Source organism: Nelumbo lutea, chromosome 6 (genome assembly GCF_056320005.1).
Source record: "Nelumbo lutea isolate HS-2025 chromosome 6, American lotus-T2T, whole genome shotgun sequence".
NCBI classification, from domain to species: Eukaryota; Viridiplantae; Streptophyta; class Magnoliopsida; order Proteales; family Nelumbonaceae; genus Nelumbo; species Nelumbo lutea.
The window spans coordinates 33,634,232-33,652,043 of NC_142689.1; the positions used below are offsets into that span (position 1 = coordinate 33,634,232).

Here is a 17,812-nt window from a genome sequence, read left to right on the forward strand (position 1 = left end):
AGTTGAGGAGATTGAAAGAACTGAGTTGCTTTTGAAGACATTTGCAAGAGAGAGAGAGAGAGAGCCCTAATGTATGTCTCTGGGGGATATATAGCTCTTTCATGCTAAAGAATTGTTTTCCTTTTTTATGGTGGATCAGCAATTCAACCTTTCAGGTTAAATGTGTTAACCTCTGAAATAAAAATTACAAAAAACAACACAAAAAAATATATAAATTATGTAGAAAACATTTGGGCATATCTCTAATATCTTATATTAATTAATCATATCGAAAAAAAATGTGTAATAAAGAATACTTGTTTTAATCGATGATGAGAATAAAACACAAATTCAGAACTAACAAAAAAATGGAGTTGTTTTTCCATTTGGTGGTGAGTCAACAATTCAACCTTTGGGGTCAAATGTGTCAACCCTTGTGTCATTATTAAATAATAAGAAAAATTAAAAAAGATGAAAACAAACAAACAAAAGCATGAAAAATTAATACAAAAAATTATAAAAACATTTGGTACATCTCAAATATTTCAAATATTGTATATTCATCATATTAAACAATAATAAGTGTAGCAAATAAAAATAATTTTTATAAATATAAAAAATTTTATAAACATATTATTTACTATCATCATGATTAGAAATTGCCTTGTGTAAAGCATGTAAATATATCCAATCTAATTATTAATCAGATGCAAATTATAATCATATTTAAAATTGAATCATCGGACATTTCTAAGTCCATTGACAGCCCTACTTAGGTGGGCATCATCAACATCAACCCTTGGAGGTTTTCCTCACCAGAGAGAGAGAGAGAGGCAGGTTAGATCAACGAGGGTGAACCCACTGGTCGACTGACCCAGGTCAACTTAATGGGGTTGGATGACTAAGCAAAAATTAAGTTAAGATCCCTACTCCCTGTTCTATTCAATCTTTATATATGTCTATGACTGTGTAAAGGGATGCCAATGAGACGGGCTTGATATGGGCTTAGTTCCTGAACCCGACCCGAAGCAATAACTTTATCCTCACTCAACATGTAGATGTAGGCAAAAGTGCCACAGGAATGTTTTACACTTTGCCCTTTTGTGCAGCTTCCTTGAATTGCCCAAAAGAATTAAAGAAGCAATTAAGGTTCTCTTCACTTCTTCAGACGTTGGACCAGCTGGTTTAACACTTTTTTAATTACCCATTCAACAACCCTCCATTCCGTTTCCGTAGTCCCATCAGGTTGTTCCAAATCCACCATACAGAAACGTGTCAAGATATGACACTTAATTACTTTGCATTTGTGTAGAACTGTGCATCACTCAACCGCAATAGCTATAGCTCCCCGGTTGGCTAGGGAGGGGTCTTCGCACATTCATATCACCCTCCCCCACCACCTCCCCCCTCCGAAGAGATATAGGGACAGTGATTGAAAACAACCGATGCTAGCTAAGCTATTGCCATTGCTACATTTAATCAGTTCAAAGTTGATGGATCTAGCTCTTGTGCGGCATGAGGTCATAATAATAAAAATGTAATTAAATTTTCATTATTATTAGTTCCTGTAGCGGAAAAACTTGAGAAAGAAAAAAACTTGTATCAAGTTCAATGATGCTTGGTTTTCAAAACCGGACCAGACTGGACGGTTGGACCGGAAAAGTTGGAAATCGGTTATTTGATATGTTTTGTTTTTTTCCAAACCCGTTTTTTTCCCCCAAAGTATTGATTTTGGTCAACAAACTGCTAAATCGGCTGATTAACCGTTTGAACCATTTGAACGATTTTAACTATTTTTCAAAATTTTTAATTTTTTAATTTTTTTTATTAGAACAGACAAGCCGTTGGGGTCGAACGGTCGGAAAGTTCGAACTGATAACCGGATCCCTAACCGATTCAGTCACCTGTTCGGGTTTAAAAACCATGCAATGATGGGCTCAGAGAGGGCAACCTGATTGAATAATTTTTCTATTAATATTTATGTATTTATAAAGGAATCATACATTTTTATTGATCAACTAAATTGTCCATACAAACCAAAAAACTCAATGATGAACTACTCCTCTCCTTTCTCCATTCTCCAATCTCAAAACAAATAATAATAATAATAATAATAAAATAAAACCTATTAATCAAAAGAACAACGTATGAACTCTTTTTATTGTGGTTATATATAATATGAAGTATGACGAGCTTATTCTCTGGTATGAATGCAACGAATGAGCGCTAGCGAGAAGAAGTTGAGTTATTATTGGGGGTTATGATCATTCTATTTGCACTCCTGAGTCGTATACATCTCCGGCCTTCCAGTCCTGGGGTATGTCATTGGTAGGCACCAGCCAAGTCTCATCTCCTGTGTCACTGTCGGTCAATAGCATCCTTATAGACAGGGGTCCGCTTGGGGGCATCACACTGTCCCAAACTGCTCCATGACTCCGATCCAGAAGCTTGCATACAAAATTTTGAGTCTGCATTCATTGAATATGCCAAAAATGAACATGGCTCAGTTTTTGCATGCTTCAGAAAAAGCTTTATAACAAGCAAAATGATGATCTATGAATATTAAAGAATAACAATTTATTCAAATACTTCATCTAACAGTTTAGAATGGTAATTTGAGATAGTATCAAAGTCACTTTAATCAAATGGTCTGGTGTTTGATTCTCGTCGCCTCGTTATAATTAATTAAATTTCAGTACAAGGCATGGATATGGGCCAATGCTTGCTGTTTACGCTTCAAGTTCATGGGATTTCGTGTGAAGGGCTTCACATATTTCAAAATAACAACCTATTAAGGGGGTGAAAATACCTCACATAGCTGTACAGCAGTTACATCCTTCTTGCCTTGCTGAAACCATAAAACAAAAGCCAGATAGTTGGGGTAGTTGCTGCTCTCATCAATCTTGAATTGGATGTTCTTGTTTGGGTAACTGCATGAAACCCTGCAAATTGAAGGAACCTCCAAGTCTCAGTGCTATAATTTGTTTGAAGACTACTTAATTAATTTGAATAGATATAAAAGAACAATGGTGGTATCGGTCTCACCTTCGGTATTCGATGCCAACCACGCCAAGAGATAGTAGAGATGCAGCGGCATCTGTGGTCTGAGCCATCTTGCTGAAGGCACGTCTGCTCAGTATGAAGTCAGTGCGATCGCTTGAGCCATGGTCGGTGATGACTACGGTCACTCCATTGTCTGAGCAAAACTGAGCGTTGGTGCATCTCACCTGGAGAAGCAGAATTGTTCAATTTCTATATACTCTAGCTAATACCATTAAACAAGACCAGAAGATCTTAGTTGCTGGACTAATTTTCACCTGGTAGCAGGCACCACAACCCACACCATCCCTGTATAGATCAGATGCAGCAGAAACGTCGCCACCATTGATTGTTGCACCAAATGAACCAAATCCGCACGCCCCATCTGCAATTTAGTTATAAGAAACAAGTTAGAACTTTTACGTATTGCACATTTAGATTTCAGATTGTCAGATAATGCAAGTAATAGCTAGAGCTCTCTCTCTCTCTCTCTCTAAGTTCAAACTCTCTTGCACCTTCTGTTCCCTTCTCGTCGGAGTTGGGGTAGTAAGCTGCTCGTGATTGAGTGAAGCAGTCGCTACATGTTGCAGCATATGCTGGAGTTTGGAGCAGAAGAAAAGAGACAAGGAGGAAAAGGAGAGACTGAACGAAGAGAACCATTATAGGGTGAATTAATAGCAGAAGAAATTAATGGAAGCAATTAAGGAAGAAAGGTGGCGAAGAAGCAAAGAAGAAAGGTGGTAGTGCTAAGGAATGGTAGGAGTTGTAGTATTTATAGTGAATTCAAGAGCACACGTGTTACTTTTTACAGTAAAACTTTGACATTCTGTTAATTTGAAAGATTCGGATGAAGGGAATGTTTTCATTCTTCAAACAAAGAAAATATCTTCTCGGCAACCATCTTGGACTTTGAATTAGTTGTTGAGAGTAGACTTTTTGATTTCTTATAGATTTTCTATGCTTTATTGCAACTTTTCTTATTAAGCTGAACACTTGAATGAATTAGGGAAGGATTAAATTTTCCAAGTTTTCTCCAAGGATAAGCTTGTTGATCTTTCTTCCCTTTTCTACTCCATGATGATAATTAACTATCAACTCTGAACCACGTAAATATCGTTTTATATAAACAAAATTTCTGGGTATGGCGTAAAAGGAAATTGTGGTGAAACCCTTAATTAGCACATCTGAATGCAGTTCAGTGTTGTCTAGACCATGATGCCGCTGATTTGACCCCATCTTTACCTAACTAGAATGAGAAAAAAATATGAAAATTTACAGTGGTTTGGCACCTAAGATTTGAAACTTTGAATGAGAAATACAAAATGGTTTTGCTTGACATGAAAAGTTTGGTGATTGTGCACCAGGGAGCCCATTTTAGGAATCTCATTTCTCTAAGTATTCCCACTTGTTATAATAACTATATATCAGGCTTTTGAGTCCAAAGTATGGAAAGGAGAAGGAAACATCCAGATCTTTATCAACCCATTATGTAGTCCATTTGGTAACATAACAATATCATGGACCATAAATTTTTATTTTTGTTTTATATTTCATAGTTATTGGTATCATCATCATCCTCATCATCATCAATTCCAATTATATGGGTATATGTTTTGCCATTCTATTCTGTTTAGTGCCATATCATATCATTAATGTTAATAATAATACCTGAGATTCAGCCCACCACAACGTCCACAATATATCCCCGTGCATTGAAAACATTTCCTAATAATAATAACAGAAATGATGATGTCATCATTAAGAGATATTCTCTATACACAGCAAGGATGTGCTGTGAGATGTTGTGGGGCTAATTCAGTCTCGTGAGATATGGTAAGTTAATTAATCTGCAGTGTCCAAGTCTGGTATATTTGATCGATTTTAGGATTTAATTAGGCAGAAATAGAAAAGAGCTGGCTGGCTGCTGGCGCCCATGCCATCACCATCATCTATGGCATGGGCACCATTAGGGGTTTGGGCCCCCCTTGCCAAGAATGTTTATCCAATACTGTCATTATTGTCACCAGCAAAAGATTGATTTTATTTGTTCTTGTAAAGATTCTAAGTACATATCTACAAGGACATCAATGCAAGCTAGGGATAAGGAAAGGAGCTAGCCTCTAGCTCTATATATATCGTCCTATTTATTTAGTGGATCAATAATTTACATAATGAATCAATGAAACTATGTGTCTTTGCAACAATTACCTTTGTTGGAAAAGGGGAAGTGGCATTTGGATTTCCAAAAATATTATATTTCTAGGCTTCTAGCTACTTCTCTTTTCCTTTTTTTTTTTTTGTTTCTTTATCTTCCCCCACATTGTTTATTATTCGCAAAGAATCCTCCGCATTTGGCGGGCCTTTGGCATGTCGACATGTGGCCGGGCTCGGAGCGAATCTGCACGTAAGACAAGGCAAGGGTCAGTGCCTGCGTGGGACCAATGGCGTGACTACATGCAACGAGCTCGGATGGCCGCCCACTCAGGAGCGGATCACATCCTAACCGTCCGCATCTGCCATTAGGCAATCTCAAGTATAAATAGGGCATCACTCCCCCAAGGTAAGGAATCTTTTCTTGAGAACAACTTTTTTGGATCTAGACCCAGAACTTGCACTCTAGCTCCCCAGTTTCCAAGCGACCTTGTCCGCCCTCCCTACTATGCCTTACTAACTTGACCATCGAAGTCCCCGCCTCGAGTCTTCACTCGGGGCCTCTGATGTTCCTTCCTTTGTAGGTTCTCGGCACTCCATAGATCCCACTGGCCCTCAGCCTTTGCCTTCTTCAGACAACACCGGTCCTCGGCCTCGGCCTTCTTTGGACAACACCGGTCCTCAGCCTCGGCCCTACTCGGACATCATTGATCCTCATCCTAGGCACTACCTCGGCCAAACACAGCTCAGATCCTCCTAATTAGCTCGTCTAGGAAGCGGAGCAAATTTACCTTGTTGTCATCGGCCAATACGAGCACCAATAATTGGCGTCGTATGCAGGAACTGACTACTAAGCCCTCCCCCCAATTACTCAGCTTCCAATGAAATGGCTAGGCGTAGGAAAGTTACACAGAACTTGGTTACTAGGGACCAATTCCAAACAACTCGATGACCTCTCGTAGAGGCTGGACGAGGTGCGACAACCAGTAGGAGGTTGCCCGCAGGGTGGCTGCCACGTTGAAAACCGGGGGCATCGCCGCAAACGCCATTCACGGGCTCGACCGGCTAAGCGCCCTGTTGTGCCCCCCAAGGCTGACCCCTCAACATTCGGCGGAAGCGGCTAGAGTGTGAGTCAGCCACCAAGGACCCTCCAACCGCCTCACACCTCGGACCTCCGAGACTACCTTAACGACCGATGGGCCAAAAGGAACCGAGACGCAGCCAACCTGTCCTGTTACCGTGAAGACCAAGACAAAGCCAGGGTGCTCGTCGGCCAGCAGATCGCCAATATACGAGCACATATCGGCGCAGTGAAGGACAAAATTCGTCAAGTCAAGGAGAGCCAAGGTGACACCTCAGCCAGTCAGCACCCTTCCACCAGGATGGATGCCTTCACTGCCGCCATCACCTCGGAACCTCTTCCGCCTCATTTCAAAGCTCCCACGTTGGAGACTTACGATGGCACATCGGGCCCAGATGAACACTTAGAGAGATTCCAGGCACTCATGCTCTTGTATGGGTACTCTGACGCATTGAAGTGCCGAGCTTTCCAGGCGACCTTCAGGGGGCAGCTCGATGATGGTTTTTTGAGCTCCCGCTCTGTTCCATCAGCTCCTAGGACTAGTTCGCCCATCTATTCCTCGCCCACTTCATCAGCAGCCGGCAACACCAGAAGAGCATCGTCTCACTCATGGCCATCCGACAGTGACGTGGCAAGAGCCTACGGTCCTACATCGATCGTTTCAAGAAAGAAGAGATGGAGGTCTGCGACCTCGACCCCATGGTCTCCATGCTCGCAGCGATCCAAGGCCTCCTCCCTGGGTTGGACCTTAAGAATTTTGTCGCCAAAACACCGTCAAAACCAAAGCAAAATTTATGGAAAAGGCATAGAAGTATATCTTTGCTGAAGAAGCCTCTACCGGCGAATGCCCAGGTGGAGAGGCTGGCATCGACATCGATGCCAATATCGACCATGGCGATCACCAATGACGGGACAACCGCGACGACGACCACGACGACTGGAAGCAACTCGGTGCTGTTGACACCGATCTCATCACCCTGTCTCAATGGCCGTTGCCGTAGTCAGTCATCGTCATCACCTCAACCTCAGTTGCATCCGCAGGCCGAACCATGTGACCGCAAGAGCTCAACTTCGGCCGACCATGTAAAAACCATTTTTGTAATAAAGTAAGTCTCTTTTACCTTGCCTCAAATCCTCAACGCATACGTTCTAGTCTCGATCGAGTGCCCTTCTGTAGCATACAACCTTTGCTAAGGTTACACGCTTGGACTGGACTGCATTCCAACGCACATAGCCCCTTGGGTGGCCACCGACAGGAAGGCCCTCGATTTTGGCCTTGGCATCGGTGAGACCCTCCGAGTGAGCAAGTTCTCTTCCAAGTTTGAGCGCTGGCATTGGCCCCCCACTTCAACAAACATGCTGAAGGAATCAACTCCAACACCCCGACGGTCTCACCTCGGCGGGTGCACCCTGACGGTCTCACCTCGGCGGATGCACCCCGACAGTCTCACCTCGGCGGATGTGCCATGATGGCTTCGCCTCGACAGATGCACCCTGACAGTCTCACCTTGGCGGATGCACCCCGACGGGTTTGCCTCAGCGGACGCACCCTAAAGGTCTCACCTTGGCAGATGCACCCCTACGTCATCGCCTCGGTGGACACACCCTAATGGTCTCACCTCAACAGATGCACCCTGACAACTTCGCCTTAGCGGACGCACCCAGACAGTCTCACCTTGGCGGATGCGCCCCGATGGCTTCACCTTGGCAAACGCACCCCAAAGGTCTCACCTCAGCGGATGCGCCCCAACGGCTTCACCTCGGCGGACACACCCCAACGGTCTCACCTCGGCAGATGTGTCCCGATGGCTTCACCTCGACGAACGCACCCTAACGGTCTCACCTCGACGAATGCACCCCGACGGCTTCACCTCGGCTGACGCACCCCAACGGTCTCACCTCGGCAGGTGTGTCCCAAAATCGAGGCCAACACCTCCTCGCCAAAAGACTACTCTCTCCAGCTTGGCCACAGCCTAGGCCTTCGCCACAGAAGGTCACTCAGTACCTCCTAGCAAGAACACTCTCTTCAGCCAAAGCCAAGGTCCTAAGCTAAGACCTCCACCACGGCCTCGAGAGTGGAGGCAAGTGATGTAGGCACATTTGGTGGGCCTTTGGCACATTGACATGTGGTCGGGCTCAAGCGAATCAACGCGTCAGACAACGTAGGGGTTAGTGCCCAATGCAAAACCAATGGCGACCATATGCAGCAAGCTCGAATGGTCGCCCGCTCAAGGACAGAACACATCCTAACTGTCTGCAGCGTCTGCCGTCAGGAGACCTCAAGTATAAATAGGGTAGCACTCCCCCAAGGTAAGGGATTTTTTCTTGGGAACAACTTTTTAGGATACAAACCCAAAACTTGCACTCTAGATCCCCAGTTTCCAGGCGACCTCGTTCGAACCCTTCGAACATCATCCGAACCCTTTGGACCTCGTCTACCCTCCTTACTACGCCCTACTAACTTGACTGTCAGAGTCCTCGCCTCGGGTCTTTACCTAGGGCCTTTGACATTCCTTCCTTCATAAGTTCTCGGCACTCCACGGATCCCACTGGCCCTCAACCTCGGCCTTCTTCGGACAACACCGGTCCTTGCCCTCGACCCTACTTCAACATCATTGATCCTCGTCCTTGGCTCTATCTTGGCCGACCATAGCTCGGATGCTCCTAGTCAGCTCATCCAGGAAGCGGAACAAATTTACCTTGTTGTCCTCGGCCAATCCGAATACCAACAAACCCCATAATGATTCAATAAGGATAGCACTACCTTGAAAAGCCTCCGAGTTATTATCACTAAAATGGTGATTCCTTCTTCATTCTTAGAATGATCTACTTGGGGTTCATTTGGTTCATAGTGGGAATCAGGATCTAAATCTCTCAGAATCGGAGAGAATGATCTGTTTCCACGGTTTGTTTGATTCAAACAGGAATTGAAATAAGCTAGAATGGGATTTCATTCCCAACAGGAGGGGAGGGAATAATTGTAACTAAGTGCTCGCAAAGTACCACCACCTTACTTACAATAATCATTCCCTCGAATACAGGATTGGGAATGGGATCCCAATTCCACCCAACAACAAACATTTGGAATTGGAATGGCCAATTCTGATTCCAATTCCAGACCTCTATTCCAGTAAATCAAACAGGCCCTTGATACTTTTTAGTGTCCAATCAAAACTTTAATTTTAGCTTTCAAGGCCAAAGGGAAAGCATTTCCCAGCTTTGTGAATTACAAACAAGATGGGCTATGGGATGCCCTAGATTAGGACTTGGAAGGCAAGCTGTCGGTCATCTCTTCAGACATCCAATTAACCAAATAATTATGGACTAGCTTAGAATATTAAATTTATATATAAACCAATCCAGTATATCTACTAACTACTAAATAATTAACCCTAAACAGGAGACACTAAAATGACATGTTCCATTTCAAAATATAGAAAAGGTTTTAAAAAGTAAAAGCATGATCATGAGAAGAATAATGCCGCTTTTGTGCAATAATTTATCATTTGGAATCATAATTCATATTAGTTTAGATACTCCTTCAAAAGGAAGCTAGACTTAGTGATTCAATGCACTATATACCAACTTGGGTGAAATCATGATGTGAACACATAAAAGGGGAGAAAGAACAAGTTCTCCTCCTTTTTATTATTGAATTGGCTGCTTTGATGATCAGTCCAGCCACTTTGTGGATAGGTGACCCCAGCTTCCTTACATGAAGGCAAAAGTTAGAGACGAACTATAATTCTAATGATGCTCAGCCTCAAACTGCTCCTTTTTCAAAGAACTGTGCGTGCACTACACGTACAAGGGATAGATTAAAGTATTTGATGATTGAAAGGTGCCTCTACAGTTTGTTTGGCCATCCATCGGTAATTTGATACATACATCATTTGAGGATATAACGCAGAGAATAACAGAATTCTATATTAGTCTTGCGAGTTCACATCTCCGCCCCCACAAGGGGTTGTCTCACAACTTCCCACAGCACATTCCCGCCGTGTATTTGAAACATCTTCCGATGATAGTATCAAAATCGATAATATCATCATTAAAAGATATTTTCAATACATGAAGAGGATGTGCTGTAGGGCATTGTGAGGTGGAGATATCAACTCTAGTCTTGCATGGATTATAAAAACAAATGCTTGTACATTCGAGGTACGTTACATTTGGTTTTTTTGCGCAAACTGATTTTACCAAACAAATGCACAGTGAGGCAAAAACTAAGTTGAAGAACTCATTCTATAACGAACGACACTAATCATCTTGGCCAAGATTTCGAAAGAACAGAACTCGCCTGAGCCACAGGGGCGACAGTCGAGGTAGCATATCCAATTGCTACAGTATGATTCTCTATCTTCTTGATTTGGTCAAGACCAACCTAACATGTTGCAAGAAGCCCACCCACCTTGGTGGTAGAGATGTGTGCTTAGGTGCAGAGCCAGGGGGAACCATGGTCTCCCTGTGGCTCAGAACCTTGACTTATTATGATCGGGTCCGTCAGGTCAGACCCAATTGTCCCGAGAATTGATCAGTTCAGTTTTGGGTTTAAAATTACAGACGCTATCAGGTCCGATTCGGTTCCAGTTCCTTAATATTTCTTGCCGGGTTAGTTCCACTTCCAGCCAGACCTCCGTTGACAGCCCTAGTTGGCCCTCCCCCTTTGCTCCGGGTCCGGATCTAGTAGGCACATCATAATAAGCAAGTTCAATGAGCATTTAATAAATATTCTCACTGTCAAAAATTGTTTTTAATCTTTTTCAATGGTTGATTGGAGGTATTTTAAGGGACAGGTGTTACAAAAAAAATTCTTAGTGCTCATTAAACGTGCTTACAATACTATGCCTATTTGATCCAGACTGCCTTGCTCTACCCCTGGCCTATATATACTCCTCTCTTTCATGTATTATATATTTAGATGCTTGGTAAAGAAACACAATCTCCCTATTTTAGAGTCAAGTTGGTAGCCCAAGAAGTACAATGTTTTGAACCAAGTACATCTAGGGGTGAGCAAATGGGTAGGTTCTACCCAGAACCGAATGGAACTGACCTCGAACCGGCCTTGAACCAACCCTACCCAGGTCAGTTTCAGGATCTAAGGGTTTACCCTACCCGAACCGGTCTTGGAACCGAATTTGCCTTGAAATAAACCCCAAAATATTTTTTAAGGATGTAAAGATTTGAGCCAAAGCACTCATGGTTACAAAAGCCATGGTCTCACTTGACCATCGAGCTACTTAAGTGATTTGGTCATTTGTTTTCATTTTATTGTATGTGTATAATAAATCATGTAAAAGGTAATATTTACAAAATTTAAATTATAATGACAAATTTTCAACTATATGTTAATATATTATGATAATCTACATATTAAATTACTTAATTTAATCAATAAAGACAATATAAGGTTTAAACTATATATTATCATTATTGAAAATCAAGTTTTTAAAGGACATGTTTCATTTTTTTTTCTTGAAGGGGGAAAGTAAAGAATGAATAGGTTCCACAGGTATACCTTGAAATCGACCCCGAAACTGCCAAGGCCAGAACTGACCTTGGAACCAACCTTCACAGGATAGGCTCCAGTTCCAAAAACCTAGAACCGACCCCTACAGGTACGTTCCGGGTTCTCCCATGGACCGAACTGAACCGACCCATGCTCACCCCCTATGTACATCCATCAAAGCACAAAAAGTTGCACAGTAGTGTGACTAAAATTACTCAAAGAAACTGCTTCATAGTACAAAAGGTTTTACATTAACAAGTTACATATAATTCACAATATAAAAAAGGATGTTAATTATAACTGTTGGTGCAAAAGTTCGACTCACTAGACTTTGAGCGTCGATTCTGCCTTTGGCCAGAGTAATCTCCTATCGCCTAAGGAAACTCAGCTTGGCATTCTGTCTTTAGCCATAGTAATCTCCTAGCGCCTTTGAGTGTCATGAAAGCAATTGCATTCTTTTCATCTCTTAGAAGCCTAACTGCCTTCACAAAAACTGAATCCTCCAAACCTTCCAATTCCTGTAGTTCTTCCAAGCATCTATCATATGAATACTGCCTTGAGTTGACAACTTGTTTTGCATTGATTTTAGAATTTGATGCCATTTCTGAAATAACACGTGCAATCATCAATTCAGCATTCCGTGATCTTTTACTACGACATGAAATTGTCTCCTCAGTAGCTTGATGCTTCTTGGACTGTATACCTCTTTCAGAGGACATTGTATCTGAACTTGTTTTTGACTGCTCATTTACTGTGTCAGTTTGTGGTATATGTTGCAGGGTAGAGTCATTGGGAAATATTGACAATCCTTTGATGCTATTGCCTTCTTTTGTCACCTCTGTAGGACTGTTCATAAGAGAACGCCCTTTGGAACCTGTGGCATTAACATACAAAATCATAGGTATAATATTCAAATTTTTTAAAGCTGTTATGAAAAAATAATGTAGTTACCTTCAAAAATTAATGCCAATTTCTTGTACAGTGGAAAGCTCTTAAACCTATAAGACTCCATATCAGGATGCTCCTGCACATTATTACCAGCATAATTTTGCTATGCTACAATCTGCTGTCCATGGCTCAAAGATATTCATAGCCATTTTGAAAATCTTAAAAGAGCAACATACCAAGATATAACGGTTCCAGTCTTCATCTGAAGCAGTAATTGTCTGTTGTGCATCATCCCAACCAAATCCATCTTGATTAATAAGTGACTTAATAATGAAGTACATCCTCCTTAAGTTGGTGTATCGGTTTCTTAACTGTGCTTTCTCAAAATCTAGACCAAATTTCCTATTGAAACGGATTACCATGGAAAGCCAAGCTTGTTTGGTAAATCCATTTTCACTTTTTTTCCACCCAAATGGAAGTCGATCGATCATTAGTTCAATGAGATAATCATCCCGTGGTGGTGTCCATTTGGCCTTAGATCTGTCTTGAGAGGCAATCTGTATTTGAGATGCATCCTCTGATTCCTGCTGCTTAAAATTGAAAAGAAAATTCAAGTAACAGGATGATTACATGGATTTCCCGTGCTAAAAACAAATATGACTAGACAAAACATATCAAAGTTTCATGTAGACTACAACATAGAATGTTTGGATCATTTCCTTATTTTTAGCATCCAATGCACTTCTGTCTGACCATTTGAACTTGTAGAGCAGATTGGATAGTAATGGCCGTTGAGAGGATTGTGTTTGGCATCAAAGATCTTTGATGTGATTATGGAATTTCCATGAACCCTGATTCGATATCCTTGTCCACATGCACAGACATGATGACAATAGAGATTAGTGGCCACTATATTTAAACCTCAAACTTTTCTGAAGTATCATGGAATTGGTTTTGGTAAGGGTAAAAATTGGGTTTGGCCAAAACACAATACAGGGTTGTGCTGGATTAAGGATAAAATCATAGTCCATTTTGTAATATGGTTATTCTCAGACTTGGCCCTCAAGTAATCCTTGTTGAACCTGAACCTGACTCTATATTATACATCTATGCCTTTAAACCAGTATTTTCAATGATAGTTGACAGGTGTACCCTAAGCATAATTCCAAACAGTAACGTCCTCATGAGGTATGGTCAAGATTTAAGCCTCAAATGAGATGCATGCATGTTCAATTAATTGACCTAATTCATTTTTTATGAAACCAAATACTCTAGACGATAACTATTTTATCAAAACTATGATTACTATAACAATTCAAGTTATTTCTAAAGTATAAAAATATAACTCTTAAAAAAATCCAAATATAGATGGTGACTCAAAGGTCCAGAATCAGCATATCATAGTTTCATTTTTCTAGCTAGCTACTTAGGGGTTGCCTCTATGCCTCACAGTCATTCTTGTGATTCCGTAAAAAATTTTCATCAAAATTTGGAATGCTTACACGTAGAAAGTTTTTTTCTGTTATATCAGAATTTCCAAAATATTAGTGTTAGGACTTCTTTTCTAGTTTCATGCTTAGATAAGTGGGGAAATCTCAACAAATTTCAGGGAAATTGTGAATCATGGTCATGATGAGTTCATCTTTTCCTCAAGCCAAATAGACCATATATTTAACTTACCAATTTACATTATCTCAGTGGTCAGTGAATCACTATGAAATCTTTCCAGAGTTATGCTTTCACCCTATGCCACCGGAGCCTTGGTAGTAGTATATCTTCTTTATATCAATAATTATTATTGTTCCCCACTGACACGGCCTTCTGACGCATATTTTCAAATAAATTTGTTCATTACTTCATTTACATCTCCTTTCAACTTCTGTTGAAGAACTAAACCAGAACCTTGTACCAGAAAAAAACTGAACCCCCCCTCTCCCCAACCCTACCAATTGCCAACTAGATTCCTAAAACTGCTTCTCCTTTCAACTTCTGTTGAAGAACTAAACCAGAACCTTGTAGCAGAAAAAAACTGAATCCCCTTCTCCTCAACCCTACCAATTGCCAACTAGATTCTAAAGCTGCTAACAAATAGCAGTATATTCTTGAAAGGGAGAGGAGAAAGAAATAAATATAGTAACCAGCATGGGAATATGATCCAATATCTGATAGATGAGCTACTATAGGAAGTAGGATTTCCAATCCTAACAGACTAAGGACCATGCAGGAGGTATGACATTAGGCTCGATTTATTGTTGAATCATGAAAGTGAACATTGTTATGGCATATTAGGGAGTCCTCTATTGTTTGACTAGGTAAAGCAGTAAAGGAAATGACTCTACCACTTGTGTTCCAAGAAAAGCTGAGCCTGTAAATGTTTTACTCAGATACTGAGAAATATCATATCTATTCTTTATCCCCTGTGCTACTGATCAAAATACCGCCACTATTCATACTTCAAAACCTAGGAGCCCAGAATGACAGGCTATCCTTAATCAAGGGGAACAAAACTAAGATATCTTTAAAATGGCATCTGAACTTCTAGATTCCATGTGATTATTATTTACTTGCAGTACCATTTGCAACTGCAAGCAACTTCTCCTAGCCATATAATCTCCTGCACCAAAAGGAAGAAATGGTACAATGACCATCTTATATCTAATTCTATTTTGAAGACCATTATAACCCTATCTTCTTACCCTGCACCAGAGAAATTACAGTTAATCTTTGGCCCACAAATTCCCAATCCTCTTATTTTTCAAGAGTAGATTCTCAACTTCACTTTAACTGATGCTTCCAAGTTCCAACCCAGCAGCCCCTCCTTCCTCTCAATACCATCTCTACTCTATATCCACTCAAGCTGTTATAGTCTACACTATGTGTATGACAATGAAATTCTGTTGAAGCCTTTCTCTAGAGATGTTTGACAGCAATTTTTTCATCCTTCTATCAACATAAAAATGGATTTTTACAATGTCATTAGCATCCAAACTCCAAAAACAAAATCGCAAAACTCGCACATTCTGAGGTAGTGTTTTACAATACCTCATTGTTTGACAATATAAACCCGCGTCATAGACTTGTAGATCAAATAACAAGCAGATTTCTAGCTCTTTACCCCACCTCTGTAAATTACCTTTAGTTTCTTTCTGGTTAAGAATCCTCTCACTTTAAGTCTTTATCATGAAAGAATGGTGTTCTTATCATGACCATTTGAAAATCCCAGGCTCACCCTCATGAGAATAATTATCAATGTAAGCGTTTCAAAGAGAGTTAAACAACTTCAATATACTGTTGAACTAGATTATTGTCACAAAATTTGGTTTCACTCGCCTTGTTAGTCCACCAAAATGCAGAATCCTACTTATAAGCATCCAAGATTATGAGTAACTAATTCGTCTAAATATCATTCTATGAAATACAGAATTGGCACTTTGAGAATCTTTTGATTAAAAGGAGACTTTCGGCAGTTGCCTAAAAATATACTGCTATCCTAGTATGGGCTCGGGATAAGCAGGTGACTGAGAGGTTCTGTGAACAAGATGCAAATTAAGACAGCAGCACTCTGGAATTTTATGTGCTTGAACTCCACAAACTTAAGCTTCACAAAACAACTCAAAACAGTTATTGCACACCCCCGACACTCCTTACGCTCAGACCCTCGGAAATAGAAAGGAAAACAGGGAAAAGAGAATGGGCTAACTGGGCAGCACTTGATTCTTAACGTGTTCATACTTTTGGTAAGCGACACCCTCCTGTGTGCTAAAAACAACTAGGCATCAAAGTTGACTAAGACATTAGAGTCCATCGAACATTAATTTTCTAGGAAATGCGAATTACAGAACATTTTTTTTCTTACTCATTCTCTTTGATTATGCAAATACTTCGGCATAGAACTTCTTTAGAAAATCTATCAAACATGTAGTATGCATCAAATAAAATCGTTTCCAGGGAATGCAAGAAGACGTAAAGAGCTCACCTCAGCCATGGCCAACTCAAGCTTAAGACCGCTTGGTTTCACTGTTTTACGTTACATCTGATCAAAACAAGAAGAGAACGAAATCAATTTCGAACAAAGAGAAAACCCACAACGACCCGTTTGGATACACAACTCCAAACCGCAGTTTTCCAGGTTTGCACCAACTGCAGTCTAGAAAAGTTGGGGTTAGGTGGATGGTTGTTGGAGACATCGCGATCTTTCTCATAAATGATGATAACTTTAACTTAAAAGAACCAAAAACAATTAAAAATAACAGCTTTTTCCTCAACGAATCTATCTAATTTTAGTGCCATAGGGTTGTTTTATTACTTTCTTGCTTTTCAACCGCATCCTTCTGCATGAAGGAATCAAAGGAAAGTGAGTTTTCATCCGTGGGTGGAGTGGAGATATCATTGCCGTCCAAAAATGTGATAATTTCAAGAAACAAAGATATGGTCATCTTACAATTTTAAAATGATAGAGCCAGCTAGCTTTTGTTGGTAGTGTTGGAGTTTGTTTGCAAAATCGGTATCTCCTGCACTTTTCTGCTCTGCATTTTTGTGCACTTTCAGGCATGTAAGACTATACTTGCAAATTGTAATAGAAAACCACCGCAGATCTGTTGCTCGCACTGCTGTCGATCCATGACATTGGCATGTCCACCGGTAAATGGTAGTTGGTTGCATAGCTGTTCACACACAGTAGGCGATCGGGTTCATGGGAAATGTGATTGCCTGGTTTAGTGGTTTGTAAGGGTGTCACGGTTTTGGATTGGACCCCGTCCAGTCTAAAATCAATCTGGACTGATTGGACGGACTAACAAGACATATTGGATTGGATCAATCTGATCCAAAATATTTATTAGATTAGATTGGACCTGGTCTGTTTGTAACAAATTTATGTTGGATTGGGTTGGATTAAGCCGATTTATGGTCCATTGATATAAGATAAGGATAAATGTGTCAATGGGCTGGGTTTGGGTTGAAATCAATCTAAATCAAAATGAATTTGAACAAATTAGACAGTCCAGACATTGAATTGGACCAGTTCAAATTGATCCAAAACATTCATTGGATTGGACTGAATTGGACCTGGTTCATTTATAATGGACTCACATTGGACTGATTTATATATTAGATTGGGATGCGTGGCTTCCCTTCTTAAATTGCGCCATCTTGTTTTGTGAGAT

General features: G+C 40.8%; 2 protein-coding genes across 9 annotated transcripts; both read right to left on the minus strand.

Moving 5' to 3' along the window:
- Positions 1 to 1,931: 1,931 nt before the first annotated feature.
- LOC148848446 (expansin-like B1) lies at positions 1,932 to 5,048 on the minus strand. The gene is made up of 5 exons (XM_088948302.1): positions 3,534 to 5,048; positions 3,297 to 3,403; positions 3,025 to 3,206; positions 2,789 to 2,921; positions 1,932 to 2,447 (listed from the first exon to the last, which is right to left on the minus strand). Exons 1-5 carry the CDS (start codon positions 3,676 to 3,678, stop codon positions 2,244 to 2,246), a joined length of 771 nt encoding a protein of 256 aa, XP_088804428.1. The 5' UTR covers positions 3,679 to 5,048; the 3' UTR covers positions 1,932 to 2,243.
- Positions 5,049 to 11,961: 6,913 nt separating this feature from the next.
- LOC148848447 (uncharacterized) lies at positions 11,962 to 17,436 on the minus strand. 8 transcript variants are annotated; one of them, XM_088952467.1, is made up of 5 exons: positions 17,089 to 17,436; positions 16,624 to 16,680; positions 12,884 to 13,234; positions 12,711 to 12,783; positions 11,962 to 12,633 (listed from the first exon to the last, which is right to left on the minus strand). In XM_088952467.1, exons 2-5 carry the CDS (start codon positions 16,630 to 16,632, stop codon positions 12,134 to 12,136), a joined length of 933 nt encoding a protein of 310 aa, XP_088808593.1. In that variant the 5' UTR covers positions 16,633 to 16,680; positions 17,089 to 17,436; the 3' UTR covers positions 11,962 to 12,133. The 8 variants fall into 8 exon arrangements, with proteins under 8 accessions (XP_088808593.1, XP_088808596.1, XP_088808590.1 ...); XM_088952470.1 differs by having other exon boundaries at positions 12,884 to 13,231; positions 17,089 to 17,342; XM_088952464.1 differs by having other exon boundaries at positions 12,884 to 13,237; positions 17,089 to 17,230.
- Between the last annotated feature and the right edge of the window lie 376 nt (positions 17,437 to 17,812).

What these genes read in the sequence shown, in the direction of transcription:
- LOC148848446 (XM_088948302.1), bottom strand. Translation starts at nt 3,678, where the DNA reads ATGGTTCTCTTCGTTCAGTCTCTCCTTTTCCTCCTTGTCTCTTTTCTT. An exon ending in CGACGAGAAGGGAACAGAAG is followed by an intron (nt 3,404 to 3,533) that starts GTGCAAGAGAGT and finishes ACTAAATTGCAG; the next exon opens with ATGGGGCGTGCGGATTTGGT. An exon ending in CTGCTGTACAGCTATGTGAG is followed by an intron (nt 2,448 to 2,788) that starts GTATTTTCACCC and finishes CAATGAATGCAG; the next exon opens with ACTCAAAATTTTGTATGCAA.
- LOC148848447 (XM_088952464.1), bottom strand. An exon ending in ACTGGAACCGTTATATCTTG is followed by an intron (nt 12,784 to 12,883) that starts GTATGTTGCTCT and finishes AATAATGTGCAG; the next exon opens with GAGCATCCTGATATGGAGTC. An exon ending in ATTGGCATTAATTTTTGAAG is followed by an intron (nt 12,634 to 12,710) that starts GTAACTACATTA and finishes TTAATGCCACAG; the next exon opens with GTTCCAAAGGGCGTTCTCTT.